Raw genomic sequence first — 26,927 nt, forward strand, 5'->3', positions numbered from 1 at the left:
CAGAGAGGGTGAGCAGTTCATCTGATGGCCCACAGTGGAGCCAAAGCTAAAACTGAGTACCAGGGAGTTCAGCTGAGGGCCCTTTATCCCGCACTGCGGGGAATCAGGAGGGAGGAGGGCAGGACCAGAGGACAGGGCAGGGCAGGGGGGTCATGCCTGCCCCCTCCCACACAGCCTTGTCCCTGGGAGGTGGCCTGAATGTCCTGAGTCCGTGGCACAGCCTTCCGCGTGTAAGGCTGTGTTTCCACATGGTCCCGTGTGCGTGGCCCTGCACAGCCCTGTGTGCATCTGCTCCCAATCAAGTCTGTTTGCCTGTGCACACGACCGCCCATGGGCCGCGTTGGCTTTGTCCCCTCTGTACCCCACGCCAGTATGGTGCTTGTCAGATGGTAGGCTCTGCAGATATCCATGTGGAGCCGAGAGGGACTGCTAGTCTTGATCTCTATGCCTAGTGGTCACTGGCCCCATTGCTTTCTCTGGACACCTTTGACAGCCCCACCTCCTCCCGGGGACATGGATCCCAGACCCACTCACCAGTGTCATCGGAGACGCTAGGCCTCTGGCTGCCAGGAGGGGAGCGTAGAACGTCATCACTGTACATGAGGAAGCTCTCGTAGTCTTCCCCACACCGGGCGTCCACAATGGGGATGTCCGGGATGATAGGGACTGCAGGAGTGGGAGGGGTGAGCCAGGGCCCTGGCCTCAGCTTCCTGTCCTACCCTACCCCCCCGCCCCCCCCGTGCTCCCCCCCACTCACTGGACATGGGCCGCGTGGGTTGGGTGGCCAGGTTGATGATGGCCTCCCGCTCTGGGCCCCAGCCTGCCCCATTGCGCGCCTTCACCGTGTAGCGGTATGGCTGGGACTCCCGAAGGTTCTCAATGAGCAGCATCCGCCTCTTGGGAGCGTCCACCAATACCTTCTTCATGGGCCCGATGGGTCCTGGGCAGGGAGAGCGCCTCAGACGGGTCATTGTAGGTTCCTGCCTGGCCCAGCCCCGGGTCTGATGTAGTGGCCCTGCTTCTCGGGCTCTTCACTTCCCAGGGAGAGCACAGGGAACAAGGCAGGGAGCAAGCAGCTACGGGGCTTCTGGGTCGGGCCAGGCCCTGAGAACCTGGCCAGGGCTGGTCTCAAGAAGTGTCACCAACGCTCTGAAGGGCTCATCCTTAAGCGGCCGAGCCAGGACTAGACTCACGGTGGCCCCACTGTCACCTCTACTGATTGGTAATGGTCCCGTGTCCAGGGCGCCACCACCGGAGCGCTGAGAGCAGAGATAGCCCAACGCCCACCACAGCTGCCGCGGGGTCACATGAGCAAGGACGGGAGCAGAGGGTGGGCTCAGGGAAGCTGCACCTCAGGGCAGGCTGAGGCTTGTGAGAGCTCAGGGTGTCGGGGTGAAGGGTGTGCAAGACGACCAACAGTGTCAGGTTAGCCAAGAGCGGAGGCCAAGTAGCTCTCCTGCACTCACGGACACGCGGCCCTGGGAGGAAGGAGAAAGTGACCCCCGTAGCTCCGGGCAAGTTACAGGGCTTAGGCCCAGGGACAGCAAGAAGGGGCCTGCCACGTTGGAAGCCTTCTGGGAAACCAGAGAAGGCACAAAAGACTGGAGGCCAGAAAAGGTCCCAGTCTCCAAAGAGGTCCAAAGGAGGCTTCTGGAAAATGATACCTGGTAAGCTTGGTGTCTGCCCCCAGCAAACAACTGTGCTTAAGAAGAATTGGCTGGTGGAGGCCCCTCAGCCTGGGGGAGGTCTCTAGCTGCCAAGGTGGGCACTGTGTCTTGGCCCACCCCTCACATCCCTGTCAGCTAGTGGGAGAGGGGGAGAGGGGCACCCACCAAAGTACTGATACCCTCGACCAGGGGGCCATCTGGCACATTCCAGGACACAGCTGAGACCTCAGCAGGCTGGAGCCATGGCTGAAATCATTGGGAATGAACTTTCCACAGGATACATGGAGGGGCCAGAGGAGACTTCCTCTGTGACAGTGGTCATGGGGGGACTAGGTGTTATAAACCCAGAATGCACCAAAGGTGTGATGCAGCTGTTGAGGTCATGTGTGGTCTGCTTGGCTGGTAAAGAGCAACAAGCCTGATGTCTAGAATAATCTCTCTGTCCTCTGCCCTGTTGGGCCACTCCGGGAGTCTGAGCCTGACCCATGTTAAGGTCCAGAGGTCGTGTGAAGTGGTGAGGTCCCCGTCCCTGGGACCGACCAAGGAGAAGTGAGGGCACAAGGAGGAGGTCCCTGCACGCGCTGGATGTGGGACCAAGTTCCCTCACTTTTCTCATCTTGGCAATTGGTGGGGTTGCCCACCCTTCCCTCCCTCCCAGGACTGGGAAGAAAGAACAGTGCTGCCAAATAAAATGCTACATGAGCTGTACTAAAAAAAAACCCTGTTTATCTGAAACTCAGGGCAACTTCTATTTGCTAAATCTGGCAACTCTCCTTTGGCCCCACGAGAACCCTGTGAAAATGAGCCACCCTGGTTCCCTGGACGGGAAGGCGCCTTGAGCTTGTGAACCCAGTGCGCATCTATCTCACGCCTCCCGTCCCCACCCGCCCTGTGAGCTTCCGCGCTTGGTCTTGGGATGCGACCAGCCCAAACCTGACCACAAACCTGACGATGCCACCAGACATGTGGGGCTCGACCAGCGACCGGGATGACGTGACCTCCCTCCTGCTCTTTGCCCCCTCCCCTTCCTGCCGTCCCCGGGGGCGGGAGGGGTCCAGGTCCTTACGGTTGTCCTCGTTGACCAAGCCGTAGCAGACCTCGTAGGCCGTGATCTCGCCGTTGGTCTCAGCCGGCTCAGCCCAGCTCAGCTGGGTCACCGTGGAGGAGACGACATTGAAGGCCAGACGCCCTGGCTCACTGGGCACTGAGGGACGGGCAGGGGGCAGTACAGGGAGAAAGCTGTCAGCCGCAACAGAGGGGGGGCAGGGTTCGGGGGGGGGCAGGGCTGCGCATCAGGGTGGCTTGGGGACAGACAGGTGGTGAGGCCTCACCTTCCTGTTGGGTACAGCAGGACACCAAGGGGCTGTAGGGGCCCTCGCCCTGTGCCCCATAGGCGCACACCTTCATCTCGTACTCGCAATAGGGGTACAGGTTGGTGAGCTCCGCCGAGGGCACCTTGCTGTCAAGCAGGTGGGCTTCGGACTCAGAGTCACCCTGGATCCAGTACTTGACCTGCCCCCAGGGGAGGAAAGAGTCAGTGGGGAGCGGCAAGGGCCAGAGCTGCTCCTCCCTCCACGGACCTCCTGCTCTTATCGTCCCCTTTGCACAGATGAGATGCCAAGGGGTTGGTGATCTGCCAGGTTCACACAGCAGGGCTGGGACAGAACTGGGGTGTCTCCTGGGTGGGTGGAGGAGCCACATTCCAGGAAGGAGGGCAAATGTCTGAAAACTTCAGGGATGGGTCTTCCCTCTTCCCCAAGCAGATGGGGGTTCCCCCTGCCCCCTTGTGCCCCCGAAGCATGCCCTCTCCGCCCCCTCAGGGGCCCTCTGGCCTCAGGTGGCCCACATCCCCAGTGGGTACCAGGCCTCCCCATCCACCTCCCTCATTGCCTCCCACCTTACCCTGTACCCTGTTGGCTTGCCAGGAGGGGGCAGCCAGTTGAAAAGGATCTTCCGGGACCCGGCAGCCTTGGCATTGGGGTTCTGGGGGGCACCCAGGTCACCATGGTGAGGGAACGATGACAGTGTCTGGCTTGTGAAGTTCTGGTCCAGTTCGTCTGTAGTGAGCCAAGCCCGAGTGGAGCAGCCCACTCACCCACCCCTCTTTGGCGGAGGCAAGAATCCACCCTCACCACCAGGGGGCGCCCCCCAACCCTTCCCCACCAGCACTCAGCTGACAGCTGCCACCCCAGGCCCCTGGGGGTTTGGTGCCCCAACTGGTACCACAGAGGGCATCCTGCCCTCCTGGTGGAGGACCCAGGAGGGTCTCTGGAGGAACGAGGAGGAGGAGGGAGTTCGTCTGCCCTGCTTTCTCCCTTGGCAGCCAAGGGAATACTCCACGTGAGAACATTTGTTCCTACACACCCCCTTCTCTCCCCTCTACCCTGAGAATCTTCCCTCTTCTCCTATCTTCTGGGAAAACCTCTGGGGTGGGCTCACAGACATGGCCATCCTGGAGCCTCAGGACCCATAAGAACTGTTTGACTCTCCGGGAAACACCTGCATTTTAGTTGGAACTGAGACTGAAGTTGAAGGGCTAAGGCCTAGCGGTGGGGTTCATGGCCTGCCACTCCACCCTCTCTGGTTGAGAGCAGGATTGCTGCATAAAATGCAGGACCCCTAGTTAAGCTGGAGTTTAAGATAAATAACAAATAAGATAAGTATATCCCAACTGTTACATGGGGCATACCTACACAAAACTTGTTCCTTGATTATCTGAAATCCAAATCTCACTGGGCATCCTGTATTTTTACTTGCCAAGACTGGCAGCCTCCGTGGAGAGGCCCCCAGCCCTCCCTCTGCACCTGCTTAAGCACACTCCCGGCTCTGCGCACCTGGGTCCCCAATGATGACGGTGGCTGAGTGAGGCTGGCCCAGGCGAGCCCCGAACTTGGGGTTGGTGAGTTGAATGTGGAAGCGGCGGGTCTGGCGGCCCTGCAGGAGGGAGTCTATCTCCTGCAGCTCCAGGAGCTTCACCTGCAGCTCCTTCCAGGTCTCCCCAGGTTGGAACAGCAGCTCACCCTCTGCGGGGATGTAGTCCTGGGAGTGGGATGGGGTCAGGGTCAGACCAGGGCTGGAGAATGAATCACACCAAGCACTCCACCCCGACCTCGTGCATATGGCAGAGACCATCACACACAGACAATCCCACGTGGACACGAAATGGCTCATGTTCCTATAACACCTCCTGTGCATCAAGCACTTTACAAATCTTAGCTCATTTGACCCTCACGGCACTGTGAGGGGGAGCTGTTACCGTCCCCAATTTACAGATGAGGAGCCGAGAAACTTGCCCAAGCTCACACAGATAGTTGTGCTAGAGCTGAGCTGAGATTTGAACTGAGGCCCAGAGATGGGGATTTCTAGCAGATACAGAGAGTCCCATACGGGCAGGCCCCACCCAGGGAGAGAGGACCTGCCCCCCACACTGTGGCTCTGAAGCCTGGGATCCCACCAGGCCCCAGGCCCTGCCTCCTGGATAAGGTGCCTCCATCAGCTCCAGTTTCCTTCTTTCTTTCTTTTTTTTAAGGTCCTATTTATTTGAGAGAGAGAGAGAGAGAATGAGCATGAGCAGGGGGAGGGTCAGAGGGAGAGGGAGAAGCAGACTCCCCTCTGAGCAGGGAGCCCAATGCGGGGCTTGATCCCAGGACCCCGAGATCATGACCTGAGTCAAAGGTAGATGCTTAACCGACTGAGCCACCCAGGCGCCCCTCCAGCTTTCTTCTTTCAATGCCTCAGAGCTCTCCTGAGCGTCTGGGATGCGAGCGTCTGTGTGTACAGACATGTATGGGGTCCGTCAGCAGCAACGGGGGGGGGGGGGGGGGGTCCCCCCCCCCCACCACCACGGGGGGCGGCAAACTAACATTTCGAATCTAGGCCCAGCAGGGGGCAAATTCAAGGGCTACAAACCCAGATCCGGGCGAGGCAAATCCAAGAAAAGCAGGAGTTACCTGCTAGACAACTGACCGGGGCGGTGGGGAGGGGGGACTTCAAACGTCAAAGTCACAAAAGACAAAATGGGAGAATTGTACTAGATTAAAGGAGGCTTCAGACACATGACAAAATGTAATGCCAGATCCTTGCTTGGTTCTTGGATTGGGGCAAAAAAAAAAAAAGCTATCAAGGACATTGTGGGGACATGTGAACAAGCAGAGATCTGAATATGGACCAATTATTAGGTAATACTACAATGTGAGGTTTCTTAAAGTTGGTAATGATGAAGTTGTGTAGAATAGCCTTGCTCTCAGCAGGGGCCGGCAGAAGCTGTAGGGTCTATGTGATGTCTACAGCTTACTTTGAATAGTTCCGTAAACAAAATGAAACGGAACACAACTTTCTCTGTCTCTCTACAGTTACAGATGAGAGATGCATATCCGATGCACATACATTTCTATGTACGTGCATCTATTCCTGTGTCTACAGAGAAGGAAAGACAGAAAACAAATATTAATTGGCGACTCTATGTAAAGGGTAAATGGGCGCTAATTTTATTAGTCTTTTCATTTCTCTGAAGGTTTGAAGTTTTTCAAAATAAAAAGTTGGGAAATAATAATAATAATAATGTTTTTTAAAACACATAAATACCGAAATATCTTTATAAAAGCACAACAGGATCGCCAGAATCTTTTAGATAATTTGGTGTATTCAGTGAAATTTACGGACCTACAAATTCTTCCTTGGAACTTTTATTGGGAGCACTGGCATTCATGAGAACTGTTCCATCGAATAAAAGGAAGTGAAGAAGAGGGTGTGGTCAGGCTTCGGGAGCCCGCTGAGCACATGCTCCCTTGCATTTGCCTAACAGGACTGTGGGCCCCGTGACATTACATTCTATTACTCTCTAAGTGAATTGCTGATATGAATATTTTTAGTTTGTAAATGTTGATAATAAACTCAGAAAAACAAACCTGTAAGCCAAGCCGAGCACAGGCAACACCTGGATTTGGTTCTTCCGGAGACTGGGGCCCAGTGATGGAGGGGACGTGGGCCCACGTGCTTGGCAGTGCCGGCCTTCAAGGGCTGCTCCTGCAGCTTGGCCCTGGGAGGGCCCGCCAGGCAAACCGTGACAGCCCTTGGGGAGTCTGTCTAGGGCCATGTGGCCTCTGATCCCACCTCAAGAAGCCCAGAGCCCCAGGGCGCCTAGGTGGCTCAGTCGGTTAAGCGACTGCTTTCGGCTCAGGTCATGATCCTGGAGTCCCAGGATCGAGTCCTGCATCGGGCTCCCTGCTCAACAGAGAGTCTGCTTCTCCCTCTGACCCTCCCCCCTCTCATGTGCTCTCTCTCAAATAAATAAATAAAATCTTAAAAAAATAAAATAAAATAAATTTAAGGGGCGCCTGGGTGGCTCAGTCGTTAAGCATCTGCTTTTGGCTCAGGTCATGATCTCAGGGTCCTGGGATCGAGCCCCGCATCGGGCTCCCTGCTCTGCGGGAAGCCTGCTTCTCCCTCTCCCGCTCCCCCTGCTTGTGTTCCTGCTCTCGCTGTGTCTCTCTCTGTCAAATCAAACCTTTAAAAAAAATTTTAATTAAAAAAAACAAAAACAAAAAACGGGATGCCTGGGTGGCTCAGTCGGTTAAGCGTCTGCCTTCTGCTCAAGTCATGATCCTGGAGTCCCGGGATCGAGTCCCACATCGGGCTCCCTGCGCAGCAGGGGGTCTGCTTCTCCCTCTGCCTTCTTCCCTCTCGTGCTCTCTGTCTCTCATTCTCTCTCTCTCAAATAAATAAATAAAATCTTTAAAAAAAAAAAAAAAGACAATGCTATAAAAAAAAAAAAAAGAAGCCCAGAGCCCCAGGGGGCGCCTGGGTGGCTAAGTCGGTTAAGCATCTGACTCTTGATTTCAGCTCAGGTCATGATCTCAGAGTCCTGGGATCAAGCCCCGAACTGGGCTCCGTGCTCAGCATGGAGTCTGCTTGTCCATCTCCCTCTGACCCTCCCCACTGCACGCTGTCTCTCGCTCTCAAATAAATAAATAAATAAATAAATAAATAAATAAATAAATAAATAAATAAAATCTTAAGGAAAAAAAGAAGAAGAAGAGGAAGAAGCAGCCCAAAGCCCCAGGACTGGGGCAGATGGGGAAGTCCATTTCACTCTGAAGGGTTTGGCTGCCCTGATAGATACCGGCTTGTTGGAAGGAGACATGACTGCTCTGGACGTGTCCCTGGCCGCGACGGGGCCTCACCTCGGGCACCACTGGCACTTCTGGTGAGCGAGACACGCCTGCTGCCGAGTGGCGGGCGCAGGTAGAGGCAGGTGTGTCCTTGGGAGGCCAGCCAGGGGCACCTCCAGCAGCCGGGGACTCTGGCTCTCGCTGGGACCCTGGGAAACGCCATTGACCCCATGGCGGAGCCTTACCCGGTTGCCCTGCGCAGTGTTATCCTGTGTGTGGTAGGACACCTGGGACTTGCCATTGTCCAGGATGCGCCGGACGACAGGAATGCGGGCCACGTGCTCCCCGCCGCTGACCGAGTACTCGGGCTTCTCAAAAGACACTATCCCGCTGGCTGCAAGGACCCAGGCGACAGTCAGGGCGTCCTGGCCTCCGTCCCTTCTCCACACCCACCCTCCCTCTGGCCCGGCCCCGCCTCGACGCCAGGAGTCTGCCTCTCATTCCTCACCCCACCGCCCTCTGGGGAGAGCAGAGGAAGGGAATGGAAATTTCTTCCAGAAAAGACTGAGGGAGCTGGAACAGAGTCCCACTGACATCCCGGACGTGTCAGGGCAGAGGAAGGAGGCCAGGCAGGGGCGTAGCCAGAGGAGAGGCCCCGAGACTGAGGACCGGGCCAGAGCAGGACAGAGTCCTGTGTTTGCTGGAGCAGGTGGGCAGGAGGGCTCAGGGGCCAGAGCAGGCCCTCCGGATGCAGGAAGGACGGTCATCAACAAGCCGAGGTTCCCCGAGGAGCAGGTAGGGAAGGCAACAAGGGCGTCAGCGGGACGGTGTGTGCTTCCCCTCCCACAGCCCTTCCTGCTCTCCTGTCCTGACATCCTAGGGAGGTCTAGTCAACCTCCTAAGTTCAAAGGCCAGAAGGGAGGGAAGAACAATGGGAGGGACGGGGGCAACTTCAGGAGGACCCAGCACCCTACGAAGAGTATAACAGAAGCTCCCACATGAATGCTCACTACCAGGCACGTACCGCAACGTACCCCTCTCGAGAGCCAGACGCCCATTTTACAGATGGAGAAACCAAGGCTCACAGAGGTTCAGTGACTTGCCTATGCCACGTGGCCGGGCCCCATTTCCACTCAGGTATCAGGAGGAACAAGGGTTCGCAGAGCCCCCTTTCTGCCCACCCCTGCTCCCTCCGCCCTGATCTACCTTGCTCCTTGATGATGGTGATGTTTACGAGGCGGCGGCCGAGGGTGGCGGTGCCCATGGGTACGTCGATAGCCTCCACCAGCAGCTGCTTCTCATCGTCGTCCTCAGGCCGGATGAAGAGGGGCACCCGCACGTCTACCAGCTCCACGCCCTCCTGGAACTCCACCATGCCCCGGGCATCTGGGTGGGTGTTGGGGGGGGCAGAGAGGGGTCAGGGGGCCCCACTGGGGCGGGAGGCACAAGGGAGTGGTGCAGGGAGCCTGCCCACCTACCCTGGTCTGCAGTGAGGGTGTAGTAGCCCGGGGCCACCTTGAGCTCATGGAAGGACCCCTGTTCCACATGCTTCTCTGTCAGCTTCAGCAAGGCCTGCTTGGCTGAGCGGGGTGCCGTCAGTACCGTGTCCACGATGGTGTGGTCCTGCCTGGGGTAGGGGTGGGGGGTCAGGTGGGGATGTGTCAGGCGGGCCATGATGCTGGCACTTGACCGTCCATCCCCCACCCTCCTGCTTTTCCTCTCCCCAGCAGGGGACATGATGCCTGGCAGCAAAAAGTGCAGGGTCTTCGGAACTGGGCAGTCCTGGAGGCCCCTGCTGGCCCCACCACCTCACTCTGAGCCTCAGTCAAGCCACTGTGCCTCCTTGAGCCTCAGGGTCCTCATCTATGAAATGGGGCCCCTCCCTAGACCCTCCCATCTATGAAATGGGGCCCCTCCCTAGACCCTCCTGATACCTGAGTGGAAATGGGGCCCGGCCATGTGGCATAGGCAAGTCACTTAACCTCTGTGAGCCTTGGTTTCTCCATCTGTAAAATGGGCGTCTGGCTCTCGAGAGGGCTACTCCTGGGATCCCTCCCTTCAGGTGGGATCCCAGGAGTAGATGCAGGACAGAAAAGATGCTACGGGTGTGGGCACTGGAGTCAGACAGGCTGGGTTCAAATCCTGGCTCTATTTCTCAGTAACTAGGTAATGTGGGCCAAGATGCTTGACCCGGGGCTGCCCCACCCGTGTGCCTTCAACTCACTTTTTCCCGGCGTTGGGCTGCTGCCTGTGGGGACCAAGAGGGGGCTGTGAGCCGCATGGTGTCTGGGGTGGAGGCATGCCCTGCTTGGGGGGGTGTCCCCTAGAGTGGGCAGTATGGGCAGCCCCCCCCCCCACCAACCCCAGGCACCCAGGACCCACCGGAACTTAGTCTGCTGGAGCTTATGTGAGTCTGTTATCTGTCGGTACACCTCATTCAGCTGCCAGGCAAGGAAAGGCATGAGGCTGGCGTCCCGGGTAAGCCTCCCTACCCAGAGCCATGCAGGCCCAGTGGACATGGTTGGCTGGGGACATGCACAGGGGCCTGCACATTGCTTTGTCCCCTTCTGGAAACATTCATAGGATGACCCCAGGCCAGGCACATGTCCAAGGAAGCCCCTCTTTCCTATGCAGAAAAATCCAGGTTCCACAGCAGCTTTCCCTTGCTCTCCCTCTACCGGGATCACCCCCAAGCCCAGAGATCAGCTTCTTTGGCCCTTACGTTCTCCTCCACCTCCTGGCGCAGCTGGTTACACTCTCGCGTGTCAGGTTTCAGCAGGTTCTCGGTGCACAGGCGGGCGAGGCGCAGGGACAGCCCGTAGGGCACTAGGGATAGGCGGGGATGGGGGTCATCAGCCCCCTGCACAGCAGGCATGCTGGAAGCCCCCTCCAGGAGCCACGCTAGGATGGTGGGGGGTGGGGGGGACCGGTGAGCCGAGAGCCTGAGGCCTGGAGCACCATCAGGAAGGGCAGAAGGTGGCCAAGCCTGTGCTTGCACCCAATACCCGGAGAAAACGGGAATGCTGTGACTTGAAACCCGGAACAGTGGTGAATGTGCCCCAGGCCCCAGGGGCACTGCCAAGAGCCACCGCCAAGCCCCCGCCCTCACCCAGCTCTGTGGGGTTGGTGCTGGAGGCGTGGGTGGCAAAGCCAGGCCGCTGCACGTTGTTGGTGATCTTCCATCGGACCGTGTCCCGTCCCTTGAGGTTCCCGCTGCGTAACATGGGCGTATCCAGGTGGTCCGAGGCCATCAGGTTCTCCCGCAGCATGTAGTGGTCTTCCTTAAAGCCCACCATGTGACCTGCATGACAGGGTCCTCCGCATGGAGCCTCACCCTAGGCCTTCCCCGCCACACCCCCTCCGGGCGGGATCCCAGGCCTCCTGCCTCTGTTCCAGACTCAGCCCCTATTTCCCCTCCACCCTATCTGGGAGCACGAGCAGTCAGAGCCCTTGCCGCCCCTGCGGATGCTGGGTCAGTACCTCGGTTGCAGCAAGGGAGAAGTGCCAGGCAAGCCTAGGAGACAAGGTGGGTGCGGATGAGGGCTGGGACAGCTGCCTCAGCTCACAGAGCCCCCCCACCTACCCCGCTCTCCATGCCAGTGGTCCAGAGGGGCAACAGTGCCTTCCCCAGACACCAGGATATCAAGGAAGTTGAAGGGATCTAGGTGTGGAGCACACAGGGTGAGTATGGAGGGTGATGGGGGCAGAGGATTCCCAAAGTTCATGCCATGGGACCCTGGTCCTGCCAGATGATCTGTAAAGGATCTATGATCCAACCCATTTGAGAAGCACTGAATTCATTCCCCATGCTCCTCTTAGAGTTTCACTATGCATACAACTAGATCAAAGGCTCTGAGAAGTCCCGCAGAGAGGAAGCCTCTTTCCCAAATGTATTTGATCAGAGATGTCTTTATCTCTGTAACACACACTAATATCCCACGATACTGGGGCTACTACACAGCGTCTCCTGTTTCTACAATTCAGTATCCCGAGCCGGGCCATCCTCCATGCTTTCTTGCCTCTTATCTCTTCTCCCCAGTGAGACTATCAGCTCCTGGTGGGCAAGGCCCTTTCTTCCTTGTTGGCTCCCCTGGCCCTTTGCATGTGCCTAACCTGAGGACAAGCAGTCTCAGGTCCGGGCCACTGATGGTTGGCAGAGGCAAAGGCCTGGCGTGGGGAGGGCACTAGAGCTGGGCAGAAGACGTGGGTTCACCTGGCCTCTGCCACCTATGAGGACCTTGGGGGGGGGTTGGAGACCCCAGGGTGAGTGGAGACCCTGGGGTAAGTAGGGACACTGGTGGGAAGTGGGACCCTGGTGGGGGATGGGGACCTGGTGGGAGTAGAGGTCCCTAGGGGGGATGGGGGCCCCTGGCGGAGGTGGGGTCCCGGCAGGGGGCCCCCCGGGGTAAGCGGCCCCGGTGAGGGGGGTGGGGGGCTGGGGGACCCCTGGGGTAAGTGGGCGCCTGGCGGGGAGGCGGGGGGACGGCGGGGGGGCGGGGGGCCCCCGGGGTAAGCAGCCCTGGCGGGGGGGCGGGGGGCGGGGGGCGGGGCCCCTGGGGTAAGCGGCCCCGAGGAGCCCCCACCTTGCAGCAGGCGCAGTACTTCCAGCAGAGGAGCAGGAGCAGCACCAGGAGCAGCAGCAGGAAGATGAGCAGAGGGATGAGCCACCAGAAGGACCTGGGTGGGCAGTCTGCGGAGGAAGGGAAGGAAGATAAGGAGGGAGGCGATGCCCACTCCCCACTGGCTGCCAGGCCACCCGCCGGCCCTGCCCGCCGGCTCACCCTTCTTGCTGTGTACCAGGACAGTGCTGTTGGGCCCGGGGGCTCCGTCGCCCTCCACGGTGTAGCTGTACGTGCAGTCATCCTCCTCATCCCGGAAGGAGCAGTGCTCCACCACCTCCTCTCCTGCACCCACAGGTGGTCAGCAGGTGCCTCGGGCCTGGGGAGGTGCTCCCTACTCTGGGGCCCACCGCGCCCACTGCAGGGACGCAAGTCCCTGGGCACAGGGCCAGGCTGAGGTGGGGCGCCACCCTGTCCCCGCCCAGGAGCATCAAAGGCTGCAAATCTGTGCTCCCCCCTCCCCATCCTGGGTGTCACTCAGGAACTTGGCTTCTAGGACATTTAGCTGACCTGGAAGAGAGGAGGCTGTGTGCTCCCAGGGCCCAGTGACGTGCCCCTACTGTGTTCGTATCCCTGTCCGGCTCTCTGCCCCCTGCCTAAGCCAGGTTCCCCCTCCGCGGACTCTTTGGTCCCTACTCAGCTGTGCCTCCTGCCCCCGGGGTCTGTGAGTCCTGTCTGCATTCTGTGACCTCTCCCCAGGCTGGGATCCCTCCCCTCTCTCTGGTCTGCATGACCTCAACCCAGACTGTGAGCCCTCGGCCCAGCTCTACAGCAGCCCCGCCCAGCTGAGTGACACCCCTACCCATCGGATGCCCCATGCCTAGGTTCTTAGCAGCCCCGTCCTCAGCACTGCCTCCCACCTCTCTTAAGCTCGTCCACCAGCTTGACCTTGAAGCTGCACTCCTCGCACGTGCGGCCTTTCTTCTCACCGGTGCCCCAGGCTTGGCACTGCACACAGGAGCGCAGGTCCTCGCAGAGGCCCAGGCGGATCTGGGTAGGGGAGGAGGGGGGTGGGGGTGTGCTGGGTGGCCGCCAGGCCGGCTCCCCTAACCTCACTCACACCCCTGGCTGGCTCCTGTATCACCAGGCTCAGCACTTCCTGCCCGCCCTGCCCTGTGCCTAAGGCTCCCATGCCCACACGCCAGTGACCTTGGCCTCACCGCTGAGTAGTTGATCTCACAGATGGTGTCCGTGTAGAGCGACTGCTGGTTACAGTGGCAGCGGCCACACTCGCAGTAGCCACGCCCGTTACAGATGCCCTAGAGAAAGAGGACGCACCACTGAGGCACTGGTAGCCCCGTCCCTGCCTGAGAGGGTGGGTGGTGCTGGCTAGGGTCCCTTCTGCCACCCTGCACTGCCCTCCTGGTGCCCCGGCCTACCCCACTGCTGTCGATGCAGGTGGCATTGCTGAGAGGACAGTCACAGCTCAAGCCTGTCCACCCAGGCTCACACACGCACTGGCCCATGGAACAGCGTCCCCGGTCTGCAGAGAGCGGGGAGGGGTAGGAGAGGAGAGCCACATTCACTCCTGCAGTCCAGGCTGCCCATCTGCCAGGCAGGGCCTGTGGTTGCTCAGCCTGAGCTGGGATTTCTCCAGCCAGGGGCAGATCCATCTCTTCTTTTTTTTTTTTTTTTTTTTTAAGATTTTATTTATTTATTTGACAGAGAGAGACACAGCGAAGAGACGGAACACAAGCAGGGGGAGTTGGAGAGGGAGAAGCAGGCTTCCTGTAGAGCGGGGAGCCCAATGCGGGGCTCAATCCCAGGACCCTGGGATCATGACCTGAGCCGAAGGCAGACGCTTAATGACCCAGGCGCCCCCATCTCTTCTTCACTTTCTTGGAATCTCCTTCCCTCCCTCTCTCCGATTCCATTCTGCCTTCTACTTTCCACTCTACAGCCAGAGTCATTATCCCAAAACACAAATCGAATCATGTGTCTCTCTGGTTTAAGAACCTCTAATGAGTTCTGGCCAATGCAATAAGGTAAGAAAAAGAAAGAAAACATGTAAGTATTGTAAAGTAAGAAATAAAACTGCCATTATTTTAAATATTAGGAACATGGGGTGCCTGACTGGCTCAGTCAGTGGAGCATGTGACTCTTGATCTCAGGGTTTTAAGTTCAAGCCCCACATCAGGTGTAGAGATTATGTAAAAATAAAATCTTAAAAAATATATATTAGGAACATGTCACAAAATATCAAAAAGAACTTGCAGATAAATTATTAGATTTCATAAGTGATTTTTTTTAATTTTCTAAGCTTATAATGCCCTTTTTTAAAGATTTTATTTATTAATTTATTTTAAAGATTTTATTTATTTATTTGACAGAGAGAGAGATAGCGAGAGCAGGAACACAAGCAGGGGGAGTGGAGAGGGAGAAGCAGGCTTCCCGCTGAGCAGAGAGCCCGATGCGGGGCTCGATCCCAGGACCCTGGGATCATGACCTGAGCCGAAGGCAGACGCTTAATGACTGAGCCACCCAGGCGCCCCAATAAATAAAATCTTTAAAAGAAAAAAAAAGAGAGGGATGCCCAGGTGGCTCAGTTGGTTAAGCGACTGCCTTCGGCTCAGGTCATGATGCTGGAATCCCAGGATGGAGTCCCACATCGGGCTCCCTGCTCAGTGGGAAGTCAGCTTCTCCCTCTGACCCTCCCCCTTTCATGCTCTCTCACTCTCTCTCCCTCAAATAAATAATAAAAAACCAAAATCGGGTGCCTGGGTGGCTCAGTCGTTAAGCGTCTGCCTTTGGCTCAGGTCATGATCCCAGGGTCCTGGGATCGAGTCCCACATCGGGCTCCTTGCTCCGCGGGAAGCCTGCTTCTCCCTCTCCCGTTCCCCCTGCTTGTGTTCCCTCTCTCTCTGTGTCTCTCTCTGTCAAAAAATAAATAAAATCTTAAAAAACAAAAAGAAAAACCAAAATCAAAAAAGAAAAAAGAAAAAAGAGAAAAAAAGTTCAAACTGGACTAGAGCTGGACCCACCCTGGATGGACCCCACACCCCCCGCATTCTGGTCCTGCCTCCTTCTCCAGCAGCCTCCCCCTCCCCTCCTCTCACAGCTGTGCCTGTGCCAAATGCCTGCCTTCCTCCAGATGTGCTGGGCTCTCCTTTTGTTTCTCTGGGCACACTCTGGCATGGACGACTGAAGCAGAGACATGACAGACAAAAGCAAGAAGGGAGGAAAGGTAGGAAAGCAGGGGCTTGACCTCCAGTGACAAGTAGACAGTTGGGGCTAAATAAGTAATTGATGGCTGGATTTTCATTGATTCTCCTCCATTCAAACCACTCAATCCGGGCGCCTGGGTGGCTCAGTCAGTTAAGCGACTGCCTTCGGCTCAGGTCATGATCCCGGGGTCCTGGGATGGAGTCCCTCATCAGGCTCCCTGCTCTGCGGGGAGCCTGCTTCTCCCTCTCCCACTCCCCCTGCTTGTGTTCCCTCTCTCGCTGTGTCTCTCTCTGTCAAATAAATAAATAAAAAATCTTAAAAACAAAAAACAAAAAACAAACCACTCAATCCTTCCTGTGGCCGCTGGGTGGGTTCTGTGACCCTTGCCCTGCTTGGAAGCCCTGGCCACACTGCATAAGCGTGTGGGGCTACGGTGGACACGTAACTCCAGGCCCTGAGAGAGGAAAGACCGTCATGCCACATACCAGCAACCACTGAGGATTCAGCTGGATGGGACCAATGCTCATGAGATGGCAGAGACCACAGGACCTCAGGGGCAGTGGTCTGAAGCACAAGCAGGGGCCTTGGGCATCAAGTCTGCAGAGGGGAGGGAGGTCCAGGTTGGAGTGGCCTTGGGGGAGGCACTTGGGGAGCCCCAAGGGGGGCTAGGTCTGAACTTGGGGATTCTGACTCACGGCCTGGCCCTCCACCCAGGTCAGGACCCCCGGGTTGCCCTTGCTGTCCCGAGCCCCCCAGCACTGGCCGCCGGGGCTGCCGAGCTCACCGTTACAGAGGACCCCGGAGGCACGGGGACACTGGAAGTTGTCATACTCGCAGAACAGCCCCTCGTAGCGGCCTTCTCCATAGCAGACACATTGGCCACACTGGCACTCGCCACGCCCAGAGCATGGCTTGTCCTCGTCCTCCCGCAGGCAGGGCGCTATGTCACTCAATGAGCCCGTGGAACAGCTGCAGGTCTTGCCGCTCCTGAGGAAGGAGCCAGTCACTTCCCCACAGCCCGCGGGGAAGGCTGGGGCTTTTACCAACCCATTGCACAGATGAGGAAGCTGAGGCTCGGAGAGAACCTCAGTGGGTCCAAGTCACACAGACAGCGGTGCCTGAGCTGAGACTCAAACGTCCATCCCCAGACCCTCCCAGGGTCCCTTCCTCAAGTCACCATGGACTTGTTCGGTGTCTTGAAGCTTTAAGAGCCCTCACTACCCTTATGATGAGCTCATTTCTGATTAGGTCACACGTGCGCATGGTTCAGAAAACCAAATACAAAGGGATGGAGTGAAAAGTAAGTGTCCCTCTCGTGTCTGTCCCCCATCAGCCAGTCCCCACACCCTGCTGGCCACCACTGTCCTGATTCTTGCACCTTTTCTCAGAGATATTCTTTTTTTTTTTTTAAGATTTTATTTATTCATTTGAGAGAGAAGACACAGAGAGAGAGAGAGAGAGAGCATGAGCAGGGGAGAGAGGCAGAGGGAGAGGGAGAAGCAGACTCCCCACTGAGCTGGGACCCAAACATGGGGCTCGATCCCAGGACCCTGGGATCAGGATCTGAGCTGAAGGCAGACCCTTAACCATCTGAGCCACCCAGGCGCCCTTTAGAGATATTTTTTATGTCTATGTATTTTGAAGTGCTTTGAGCTGGATCCCCCTCACAACTGGGCATGCCCCTTTCCGAGCCTCCCTGTGACCCGCCATCCCGCCCTCAGCTGGGTATCCGTGGTGCACCCCACATCAGAGCCTTATGGTGGCCAGGGCACCCCTGCACACTCACCAGCCCTCACTGCACACACAGTGTCCACACACGAAGTCGCCGTGGTGGTTGCAGCGAGCTGAAAGCTCCTCTTTTTGCTGGAACGAGATCATGGTGGGGTGCAACAGGGCCCCTGGACATTTCTGCTGCCTCTGCCCCTCCGGGCACCCCGCAAGGCAGGCATGGCCCCCGGAGGCTTGGCTTCATTCCTCGGGGCCCCAGGGCAGTTGGCCAGCCCTTCCCTCCCGCCTAGCAGGGCCGCATCGTACCAGCTCACATGGACACACGTCGCAGATGATGCCCGCATCCATCCAGAGGCCGTCCGAGAAGGAGGGCTTCAGGTGGATGTTGCCCTTCTGGTCCTCTTCCCCCAGCTGGCACACGTGAGTCCCATCCACAGACTCCATAGCCCGCAGCTGCACCTGGTATGTGCCCTGCAAGGACTCCACTGTCAGCCAAATGGACATTGATAGGAGGCCCCTGTGTTCCATTCGCTCATCTGAGCAACCCTCCGAGCTCTGTGCTGATTAATCCCCACTCCGCAGATGAGGACAAGCTGAGGAAGGTGTCAAAGTCATCCAGGTGGCTAACCCAGGGGGCTTCGAACCCAGGCCTGTCTGACTCTGAAGGCCACACTCTTTATTATTATTATTATTAAAAAAAAATTTTTTTTTTAATTTTATCTATTTGACAGAAAGAGAGACACAGCGAGAGGGAACACAGCAGGGGGAGTGGGAGAGGGAGAAGCAGACTCCCCACTGAGCAGGGAGCCCGATACCCTGGGATCATGACCTGAGCCGAAGGCAGACACTTAACAACTGAGCCACCCAGGCGCCCCCCCAAATTTTTTTTATTAAGTAATTTCTATGCCCAACGTGGGGCTCAAACTCATGACCCCGAGATCAAGAGTTAGCCAGGAGCCCATAAAGGCCATGCTCTTGACCTCTGCTCAGGCAGATCGCTCCCCACTTGGCAGGGCCTTGTGCCCATCCTCCCCTTCCCAAAACCCCACAGAGGCTTACCACTTTCCCCCGCTGGATGTGAAAGGACCCAGTATTTGTCTTTTGTAAGTCATTGGAGGTGACCTCTGTCCGCAGGCCTCGGGGGCTTTCCAGGGCCCGGATGTCCAGGTTGGAACGAATGCGCTGAAGAAGGGCAAGCAATCAATGGTCTGGGAGGGGGAGCCTGGGCTCACCCACTCTGGCTCGGCCTGGCTGAGCTCCACCCACTCTGCACCAAGGACTGAGGGGGAGGGAGGGGATCAAGGTGGCAGAGCCCGCAGGAACTTGGGGCCAGGCTAAGGTGGGCATCTCAGGGCCCCCAGGGAACAGCAGAGGCCCTTCCTCACTGGCCTATCTTACTTCTCAACTTCTACTTGGGCCCTCCGTTGCCCATTCTGCCTCCTCCCCAGCCCTGCCCCAGAAGGACTCCGACCGGGCCCGCGCTGGCCCTCACGTTGAAGGCTTCCTGCAGCAACTCCACAATGTTGGAGGAGTCCTCTTGCAACACCCCCAGTGAGGAGACAGGAAAGTACGTGTGCAGCTTCTGTGGGAGAGAGTGCCGGCCCAGGGCTAAGCCTTCAACAAGTATCACCTCACTGAATCTGGACAATAGCTTTGGGGTTATCCTCCCTTTGCTGATGGGGGAGCTAAGGCCTAGTGGGTTCTGGAGCCTGCCCTCCTCACCCCTACCTGCTTGGGAGTGGGGTTGGGGGATGGGTACATGAACTCCCTTTCCCATCAGGGTCCACCCCTGGGGGAGCCAAAAGCTCTGGGAAGGAAAGAAGGAAGAGAGGGAGGGAGGGAGGGAGGGAGGATGTCTGAGAAGTCCCGTGGACTCCCCTCCCGCCCCCCTCTTGCCCAGGGAGGCCTCCGCCCCGCACCTCGTAATAGCTGTAGGAGTAGTTGGTGACAGCGAAGATGGGGATGATGTTGTGTTTGCCAAGCAGGCGCACCAGGGTGGGCACGGACGGATAGTCCTGCGTCTTGTACTGGGTGTAGGTGCCCGAGGAGTCCAGGTGGCATGCCTCGTCATTGCGGCTCATGATGCCAGCCAGCACGTTGGCACCGTCTGCCTCATAGTGGAAAGCCGACTCGGTGGAGAACACCAGCAGGTGGGTGCTGTCGGGCCGCCAGCCAATGTCCCTCTGGGAAGGACAAGGAGGGGAGGCCCATGGAGCAGGCCGCCTACTGAGGTCCTGTGTCACAGTGTCGCGTATGACTGAGAAAGCGGGTCCCAACATGAGCTCAGCTAAGCCACAGGATTCACGGCATCACGGACAATGCACGGGACAGCACGTGAGCCATGGCGGTGGGCAGCGGAAAGCGGCAATGAGGATGCGGGAAGGATGCAGGTGGGGGTCTAGCACGCAAGACCCGAGCTAGCTTCCTCCGACTGGCCCCCCAGGCTTCATAATTACTCTGAGGGAATATTTTAACTGCATGGGAAAATGTACACCCACAATGTTGAATGAAAAGGCTGGTTAGGGGAGCCTGGGTGGCTTAGTCGGTTGAGCATCTGCTTTTGGCTCGGGTCCTGGGATCAAGCCCCGTGTCGGGCTCCCTGCTCAGCGGGGAGCCTGCTTCTCCCTCTCCCTCTGCAGCTCCCCCTGCTTGTGCTCTCTCTCTTCCTCCCAAATAAATAAATAAAATAGATATAAAAAAAAGAAAAGGCCGGTTAAAATAGATACAGCTGTGCATGGATTTGGAAAACTGTATTACAAGCTAAAATGCTCGTGACAGTGTTAATTGAAAAAAAAAAAAAAGCAAGTTTCAGAATTTTAAGTACACTGACTCCAGCTATATAAAGTAAGGAAAGGGAACAAAATATGCTGGTGGGATATCAAGTGGCTGGCTGGCTGGCTGGCTGGCTGTGGTGAAATTATGGGCGATTTCTGTTCTTTGTTTTCCAAATTGTTTATACGATGGGTATATTATTTGCAAAATGAAAAAATTGCTGTGCACGTAAAAACTGCCCTCTTCAGCTGCCCAGTGCAGTTGGAGACTGTGGGTCCTGGAAGACTGGCATTAGCAGGGAGATTGGTGGTAGGCTGGCTTTAGGGCAAGGAAGATTCCAGAACCCCAGAACTCATGTCTGCTTCGCTGGTCAGTACAAAAGCAGCATGCCTACATGCTCAGGCCGGGGGACCTTGGATCCCAGCACATCTCAACCTGGCTTATAATTGTGGGCCCCCTGGAGGGTCTTAGCTTGTCTTTGGGCATAGGGGTCTCGGCCTGACACCAGAGCAGGCCGGTGGGCAGCTCATGCCCTTGCAGAGAAGCACAATCCTGGTCTGGGTGGGCAGGGCACTCCCTGGCACTCACCGTGCACACGGCCACCTGCAGGATGGCATCAAAACCTCCTTCAGGAGCGTCCAGGTTGCCTGAGATCCGCTCCCCTAGCAGTTTATTCCGAAACTCTTCCAAGTTTTCTGTCAGGCTGATGACATTCTTGAAGGAGAAGGGGGCGTCACTGTTTGGCCAGGGCTCCTTCAGCCTGGGCAGAGGTGGAGGGAGAGAGAGAGACAGAGTCAGGAGAGAAGACCCCCATGCCCCTGTGCCCACCCTCTCTGAAAGTGGCCCACTGGTCCACTTCGACCAGAACACTTGGAAGTGCCCTGGTGGCGAGGAGGTGGGCCCCGTGGCTGGGACCCCTGCCCACTCGGTCACTCACTTCTTTCTTTTTTTTAAGACTTTACTTATTTTATTTTTTAGAAAGATTTTTATTTATTTATTTGAGAGAGAGCGAGCGAGCAAGGGTGGGGGGCACATAGGGAGAGGGAGGAGCAGACTCCCAGACTCCCCAGCTGAACAGGGAGCCCGATGGGATCATGACCTGAGCCGAAGGCAGACGCTTAACCGACTGAGCCACCTAGGGGCCCCTCAGTCACTCACTTCTCAGGCCTCATGTCTGTCTGAGGGACGCTGACTTTGTCCACAAACTTGCCAAATCCAATAGTGTAGTCATCAGTGAGCTCTCTCAGGACCTGGGCTGGGTGTCAACAGGAAAAAGAGGGGGCAGCTGAGCCCCAACACCCCCACATCAGCAGAGGGGGCCAGGGGCTGGCTCGGGGAGGAGGAAGAGGGAAAATAACCTCCTGTCAATACCTTGCATGTGAACATCAGTTCATGCTCACAGTAGCCCTTGTCCCTGTTCACAGACGAAGGAAATGGGACTCGGGAGGCCCAGAGTCATGCATGGAGGGGGCAGCCAGGAGCCTGGAGAACCTCAGCCTCATGGCCATGAGTGTGCTCCTTGTCAGGGTCAGAGGGCTCTGCTGCCCACCCAGCCTGAAGTCCTGAGTAGTTAGTGGGGTCTGGCTAGGACCCACGCCTCAGAATGGGAGGGAAGGGATTTCTTGGGGGGCTCAGATAGCCTATCCTTCCTTGTGGCATGGGTATAGCCATCCTGAGCCCTAGCCTCCCAAGCAGGGGCCCAGACAGCTGGATGAGGCCACCCTCTCCATTCCCTACCCCACTGTCCTCTATGCTGGCCCAGCCATACCCAGTCTCTCTCCCATCTGCTTGAGGTTGTCCAGATCGTCAGACATGGAGTTGGAGAAATCCATGAGGATGTACAGGTCCATAGGGCTCTTCTCGGGCTCGAACACCTTCAGCTCAAAGTGTTGCTCCTCGCCAGGCCGCAGCCGGACCCGTAACCCCTGGGGCGACACCTGGCTGCGCTGCAGGTTGGGGTTAATCGGGGTGTCCTGTGTCCAGGGGAGGGGGACAGCTGGCTGGAGGGTCACTCCAGAGACCTGATGGGGAACCTCTCAGCCCAGCCAGCGGACACAGTGGACCCCTGTAAACAGCCGGCCTCGAGCGTGGGTGGGCCCACTTCCCTTGACCCCCACTCCGGGCACCTCTGTGATCTCGAAGCTGCTCTCCATGACCACTAGGCTCTCCCACCGGCAGCCGGCAGCCAGCAGCTCTGCCTGGGTGTTGCAGCGCCGCTCCTTGAACATCTGGCCAGAGGAGGTGGGGTCAGGGGGGCAGTGCCCATCCCCTGGCTGTCCCAACCCTGGATCTCTCCTGACCCTTGCCTGTTCCACACCCGCCTGGCCTGAGGCTGGGCTGAGGGTGCGGCAGGTGTGGACTTGGTCAGAGCCCGGCATGGGGCATGATGGGGTGGGGCACCCGGGTTGGGGAACTGGCCAGGGCTGGCGCTGGGCTCAGGATGGGAGGCAGGCTCACCTGGTCCGTGCAGTAGGCACATTCCCTGTCCACGCGGATGCACTCTGTGCAGCTCTTCACCTGGGCCCTCTTACAGCGGTTCGCTGGAGGGCAGAGATGAGCAGACCCAGTGAGATGAACCTCACCAGGGACCAAGTCCTTTCCTGCGTGTATCCTCATTGGAGAGAGGCAGGGATTCTCTCTCACTTTACGGAGGAGGAAATGGAGGCCAGTGGGTAGGCAGTCTGCCCCACTGGCATATCTGGGGCAGAGCCAGTTCTCACACCTGAACTTCCCCTCAAGTCCGGATGGTGCGGGCTGAGACAGAAGGGCTGGCCCATTTGCTGGTGGGGACACCCTGGCCATCCCTCCCCTGCTCCTCCAGGGGACAGGGGACTGTGTCTGCCTTGCTTATTGCTGTTTCCTGGTACCCAGCCCAAGCCCAGCACACAGTAAATTGTTAGTAAATGAATGAAGAAAAACTCCAGAGTTTCCCCAAGGGTTACTGGGATTCCCTTTGGTTCTGTTCAGTTAAAATCTCAGTGAGGGGCGGGCACCTGGGCGGCTCAGTCGGTTAAGCATCTGCCTTCGGCTCAGGTCATGATCCTGGATCCCGGGATCGAGTCCCGCATCGGGCTCCCTACTCAGTGGGGAGTCGGCTTCTCCCTCTGCCCCTTCCCCCCACCCCCCTGCTCGTGCTCACGCGTGCTCTCTCTCTCAAATAAATAAAATCTTAAAAAAAAAAAGAAAATTTATAATAAAAAAAATCAGTGTACACAGTGGGTGGCCTCCTGGGTGGTGGGCGATGGTGCGTGGTCAGTGTTTAACACGGGCTCTGGTCGGGAGGGAGAAGCCCTGCCTTGCAGCATTGCCCGTGTTCCCACCATGGTCTATTCCAGGCTACCAACACAGCTTTCTCTGAAGGCAAAATTTTTATCGGTAGGAACTGACCGGAAGAGAGTCACCGGCCTCTCCTCCAAGTTCCCACAAAAAACACTCGGCAAGTGCCTCCAGGTCGCTGAGTGGGCAGCTTCTCTCGCCTCTAGAGCAAGTCTTCCTCGGTGTTCTGGGCCATAAGGCTCAGGCTCACTGCTCCCCAGCCTCGAAGCGAGCCGTGGTTGTTTGTTGAATGGCCAAGTGAGTGTCGGGGTAAGACGCCCTGTGGGCGGCCTCCATATGAGGGCAGTGCCTTGACAGGGGTGCCCCCGCAAAGGGTGCTGCGGAGGCATGCCAGACTCACCCATTTCCCCGGGGAAGCTGACGCCCAGCAGGACTGCCAGCAGCAGCCTGGTCCACGGGCTGGGACTCGGTCCTGCCATCCTCTTCCTCCTGTATAATGACAGCAATAACTGACATAAGACGTTCCCCAGCCTGGGTCCCTGCCGGTCAGAGCTCCAGCATTCCCACCGCCCAGGGGTGGAAACTGAGGCTCAGACAGCTTCAGTGATGTTCCAAGGCCACACAGCCTTCAAATGGCGGGATCCAGGGCCCCCAACTCCTCTTGCCATCTCTGGAGTGACTAGATGCCCTGCAGGCCTGCACCCTGCCCCGGGAGGCCCCACCCTCGCATCACTGAGGACTATAGGCTTTGAGCTTGTGCTCATGCCAGGTCTCCTACGCTGATCTCGTGGAGAGCAGGGCAAGGCTTATTCTGCCTTTGGCTTTCAGATCCCAGTGGGCCTGGGTCAGGTCTCACCCAACAGGGGGCCACCCCTTGAGGGCCTGGCTCTACCCTCCCGCCCTGTCTCTGTCATGGCCTAATTGCCCTTTAAGGAAGGTGGTGTGGCCGGGGGAGAGGGGACCCTCCCAAGATCTGGGGCCTGCAGAGGGGAGGAGGGAGCTGGCTGTACCCAGCTAGGCTCTGCAATGACTGCCTGGCCCATCACTGGTGGGGTCCCCTGCCCTACCTCCTACCCTGCCTGCTCCAGAGTTGAGTTTTCGGGGTCCCTGAGCAGATCATCCTTCCAGAAGTTAGTCTGGAGCTATGTTACAAGCCTCTCCTGCTCACACATACACACACACTGTGCCACCTCCCCAGGGTTGAGGAAGCCTGTGGAAGAGGGCAGGAAGGCACTGCCTCCCTCCCTCTAAGGCATGTGGCTCCCAGGAGGCCATCAGCAGCCCCAAAACATCCACAGGCTGGGGAAGAGCTGCCATCTCAGAGGGGCCTGGGGTAAGGAAGCCCTGAGCCAGCCGGGGGAAATGACTTTCCTGCAGCCTTGGGGTGTAGGCACCACACCCACACGCTACACAATACAGGTTGCAGACTTGGACCTCCCCGGGGCACCATTATACACGCGGGTACGGGCACTGGAGGGCCGAACCCGGCTCTGACTCACCCTCCCGTGCCCACAGGCTGTGCACAGAGCAGACACGCGCCCAGCACTTCACCTACGGGATGGCTATTTCATCTACGCAGGAACCCGGTGGGGGATGACTGCATTACCCCATCTCCCAGATGAGGAGATAGAGATGGGGCACAAGGCTGCAGGGCTTCCTCATCCCACAGCCAGCGGGGGGTGGGGTGGGGTGGGGGGAGGGCGGACCGGACCAGGGCAGTCCAGACCCACCTCCATTTAACTTCTGTTATCCTCAGAGGCCATAAGATGGCAGTTAGGGGGCTAGTTATGCACTCAAGAGTGTTTTTGTTTGACTCAACTTGTGTTTACGAAGTTTTAAAAGTAACTGTCAACATTAAAAACAATGAGATTTCATGGAAAATTTAGGATTATGGGCTTACTGGAGGTTGTGGCCACAGGCCTGGCCAGGTGCTCAGGACGTGCACTCTCTAGGCAACCCTGGGAGCTCTCCCGGAACCACACTTCCTCCCATCCCACAGGACCCCTGCTTTCCTCCCACCCCACAGGACCCCTGCTTAGCACATCTGCACCTGCCCACCATAGCCCCTGCCTTCATGTTTTTGCATCTCCTGGCCCCTCGGCTGCTCTATCACCCCAAGAAATCAGGGCCCAGGAGACAGGCACCCCTTCCCCGCTGTCCCCCAGCTCTCTCTCTTCTCTCAGCCCCCAGCATGGAGAGAGACCCTCAGCCTTCATTTCCAGCTCTGTCAGATCCTGGGGCTCAGGGTGTGGCCAGGCCCTGATGGGGTGGGAAGGGGCCCAGCCGGGCTCTCAGAAGCCATCGAAAGTCCCTGCACCACAGCCAGAGGGCCACCAGGGGCTGAGTGGGAAAGGGGGCAAGCGCTGGAGGAGGCTGCAGTGGTGGGCATAGCTCCCAGGGCTGCTGAATGAGGTCAAGAGAACTTCCTAGAGGAAGGGAGTCCTGAGCTGACTTTGGGGGGAGGTCAGGCATGTACTTGGCCAAAAGGAGAGTCAGGGACTCCCCAGACCTCAGCAAGCATGTGCTTGGCCAAGGGGGCAGTCAGGGACTCCCCAGGCCCCAGATAGCCTTGCCGCACTGCACACAGCCGGCCAGGCCTCAGCAAACATGGAGAGCCTTTGCCTTTAGGTGGCTGCTGCCCCCGCGTTCTTTGCAAACCCCAGTGGGCCCAGCCCATAGGCCTGCCAGCCACCGCCCAGCCTCTGCCCACTTCTCCAGAACACCCACCCAACCCTCAGGGCTCTCTCCCTGCTGCCCTCCTTTAGCGCCTAGGTCTCAGGGCCAAGAGCCCTGTCCGGCTCCACTGCCCCGCTGCCCCAGCTGCTCCCCCGGGCACACCCTGGCAGCCGAGGCATGTGCCCTGGGCAGGATGGGGCCAAGGCCTGCCAGCTATTGGGAAGGGAAGAGCTGACGAAATACAAGCCACCCGGGTCTCCCAAAAGGGCCCCCTGATTTGCCGGCCAGGCTGGGGTGGGCACTCACTTTCCCCTCCTCGCCTCCAAGGGCCCAGAACGGACGCCCAGCTCCAGCGGTCCGGGGCACGGGAGGGGCGGGCGGGGTGCAGCCCGGCGACCCCCCGACTGCCCCCGGCCCGCGCCCAAGCCCCTGGCGCCTGCCGCGGTCGGAGGCCGGACCTACCTTGGCGCGCACTCGCGCCCTCCCCGCGCGGGGCTCCGCTCGGCCGCTCCGGCTGCAGCGCGCGGGCGAGCCGGGACTGTCCGGAGGGCGGCTGGCAGCGGGGCGGGCGGCGGGCGGCGGCCGCGGGGAGGGGACCGCTTTATGGGGCGGGCGGCAGGTGGGAAGGAGGCGCTGGTGAGTCAGGCCGGCCGCATTCCTGCGCGCGGCGCGCACCTGTCGGGGCAGGAGCCGGGCGCTGCCGCCGCCGCCGCCGCCGCCGGGCCCGCCCCCCGGAAAAGGCTGCGGCTCCCCCGGCGCCCGGCCCCTGCGCCCCGACCGGCGGCGGCGGGGGCGGGGGCGGAGCCTCCCCCCTCTCTCCAGTCCAGCCCCGGGCGCCGCGCCTCCCCGCCCCGCCAGGCTGCAGACTCGGCGCCCGGCTGCCTCGGGCCGGGGGGTGGGGGTGGGGGTGGGGT

General features: G+C 58.3%; 1 protein-coding gene across 4 annotated transcripts in view; it reads right to left on the minus strand.

Moving 5' to 3' along the window:
- Nucleotides 1-26,710, minus strand: part of ITGB4 (integrin subunit beta 4) — a 31,192-nt gene extending 4,482 nt beyond the window's left edge. For 2 of the 4 annotated variants that reach the window (XM_035026013.1, XM_035026012.1), the window contains exons 1-32: nucleotides 26,476-26,708; nucleotides 23,738-23,826; nucleotides 22,519-22,601; nucleotides 22,188-22,289; nucleotides 21,830-22,034; nucleotides 21,220-21,316; nucleotides 20,650-20,821; nucleotides 19,209-19,472; nucleotides 18,782-18,871; nucleotides 18,349-18,471; nucleotides 17,596-17,760; nucleotides 17,348-17,424; nucleotides 16,346-16,548; nucleotides 13,776-13,879; nucleotides 13,557-13,655; nucleotides 13,257-13,386; nucleotides 12,559-12,681; nucleotides 12,361-12,467; nucleotides 11,258-11,291; nucleotides 10,887-11,078; nucleotides 10,500-10,603; nucleotides 10,160-10,218; nucleotides 10,002-10,025; nucleotides 9,256-9,404; nucleotides 8,984-9,163; nucleotides 8,023-8,171; nucleotides 4,502-4,706; nucleotides 3,570-3,724; nucleotides 2,999-3,179; nucleotides 2,734-2,871; nucleotides 758-940; nucleotides 535-666 (exon numbers count right to left, since the gene is read on the minus strand). In XM_035026013.1, the coding sequence (XP_034881904.1) occupies nucleotides 535-666; nucleotides 758-940; nucleotides 2,734-2,871; nucleotides 2,999-3,179; nucleotides 3,570-3,724; nucleotides 4,502-4,706; nucleotides 8,023-8,171; nucleotides 8,984-9,163; nucleotides 9,256-9,404; nucleotides 10,002-10,025; nucleotides 10,160-10,218; nucleotides 10,500-10,603; nucleotides 10,887-11,078; nucleotides 11,258-11,291; nucleotides 12,361-12,467; nucleotides 12,559-12,681; nucleotides 13,257-13,386; nucleotides 13,557-13,655; nucleotides 13,776-13,879; nucleotides 16,346-16,548; nucleotides 17,348-17,424; nucleotides 17,596-17,760; nucleotides 18,349-18,471; nucleotides 18,782-18,871; nucleotides 19,209-19,472; nucleotides 20,650-20,821; nucleotides 21,220-21,316; nucleotides 21,830-22,034; nucleotides 22,188-22,289; nucleotides 22,519-22,601; nucleotides 23,738-23,816 (4,108 nt within the window). In that variant the 5' untranslated portion in view covers nucleotides 23,817-23,826; nucleotides 26,476-26,708. Of the gene's footprint in view, nucleotides 1-534; nucleotides 667-757; nucleotides 941-2,733; nucleotides 2,872-2,998; nucleotides 3,180-3,569; nucleotides 3,725-4,501; nucleotides 4,707-8,022; nucleotides 8,172-8,983; nucleotides 9,164-9,255; nucleotides 9,405-10,001; nucleotides 10,026-10,159; nucleotides 10,219-10,499; nucleotides 10,604-10,886; nucleotides 11,079-11,257; nucleotides 11,292-12,360; nucleotides 12,468-12,558; nucleotides 12,682-13,256; nucleotides 13,387-13,556; nucleotides 13,656-13,775; nucleotides 13,880-16,345; nucleotides 16,549-17,347; nucleotides 17,425-17,595; nucleotides 17,761-18,348; nucleotides 18,472-18,781; nucleotides 18,872-19,208; nucleotides 19,473-20,649; nucleotides 20,822-21,219; nucleotides 21,317-21,829; nucleotides 22,035-22,187; nucleotides 22,290-22,518; nucleotides 22,602-23,737; nucleotides 23,827-26,475 lie in introns of all 4 variants that reach the window. The other 2 variants (XM_035026010.1, XM_035026011.1) reach the window with 2 other exon arrangements.
- Between the last annotated feature and the right edge of the window lie 217 nt (nucleotides 26,711-26,927).

The sequence above is a fragment of the Mirounga leonina genome, unplaced genomic scaffold (assembly GCF_011800145.1).
Source record: "Mirounga leonina isolate KUSES-001 unplaced genomic scaffold, KU_Mleo_1.0 Mir_197, whole genome shotgun sequence".
NCBI lineage: Eukaryota > Metazoa > Chordata > Mammalia > Carnivora > Phocidae > Mirounga > Mirounga leonina.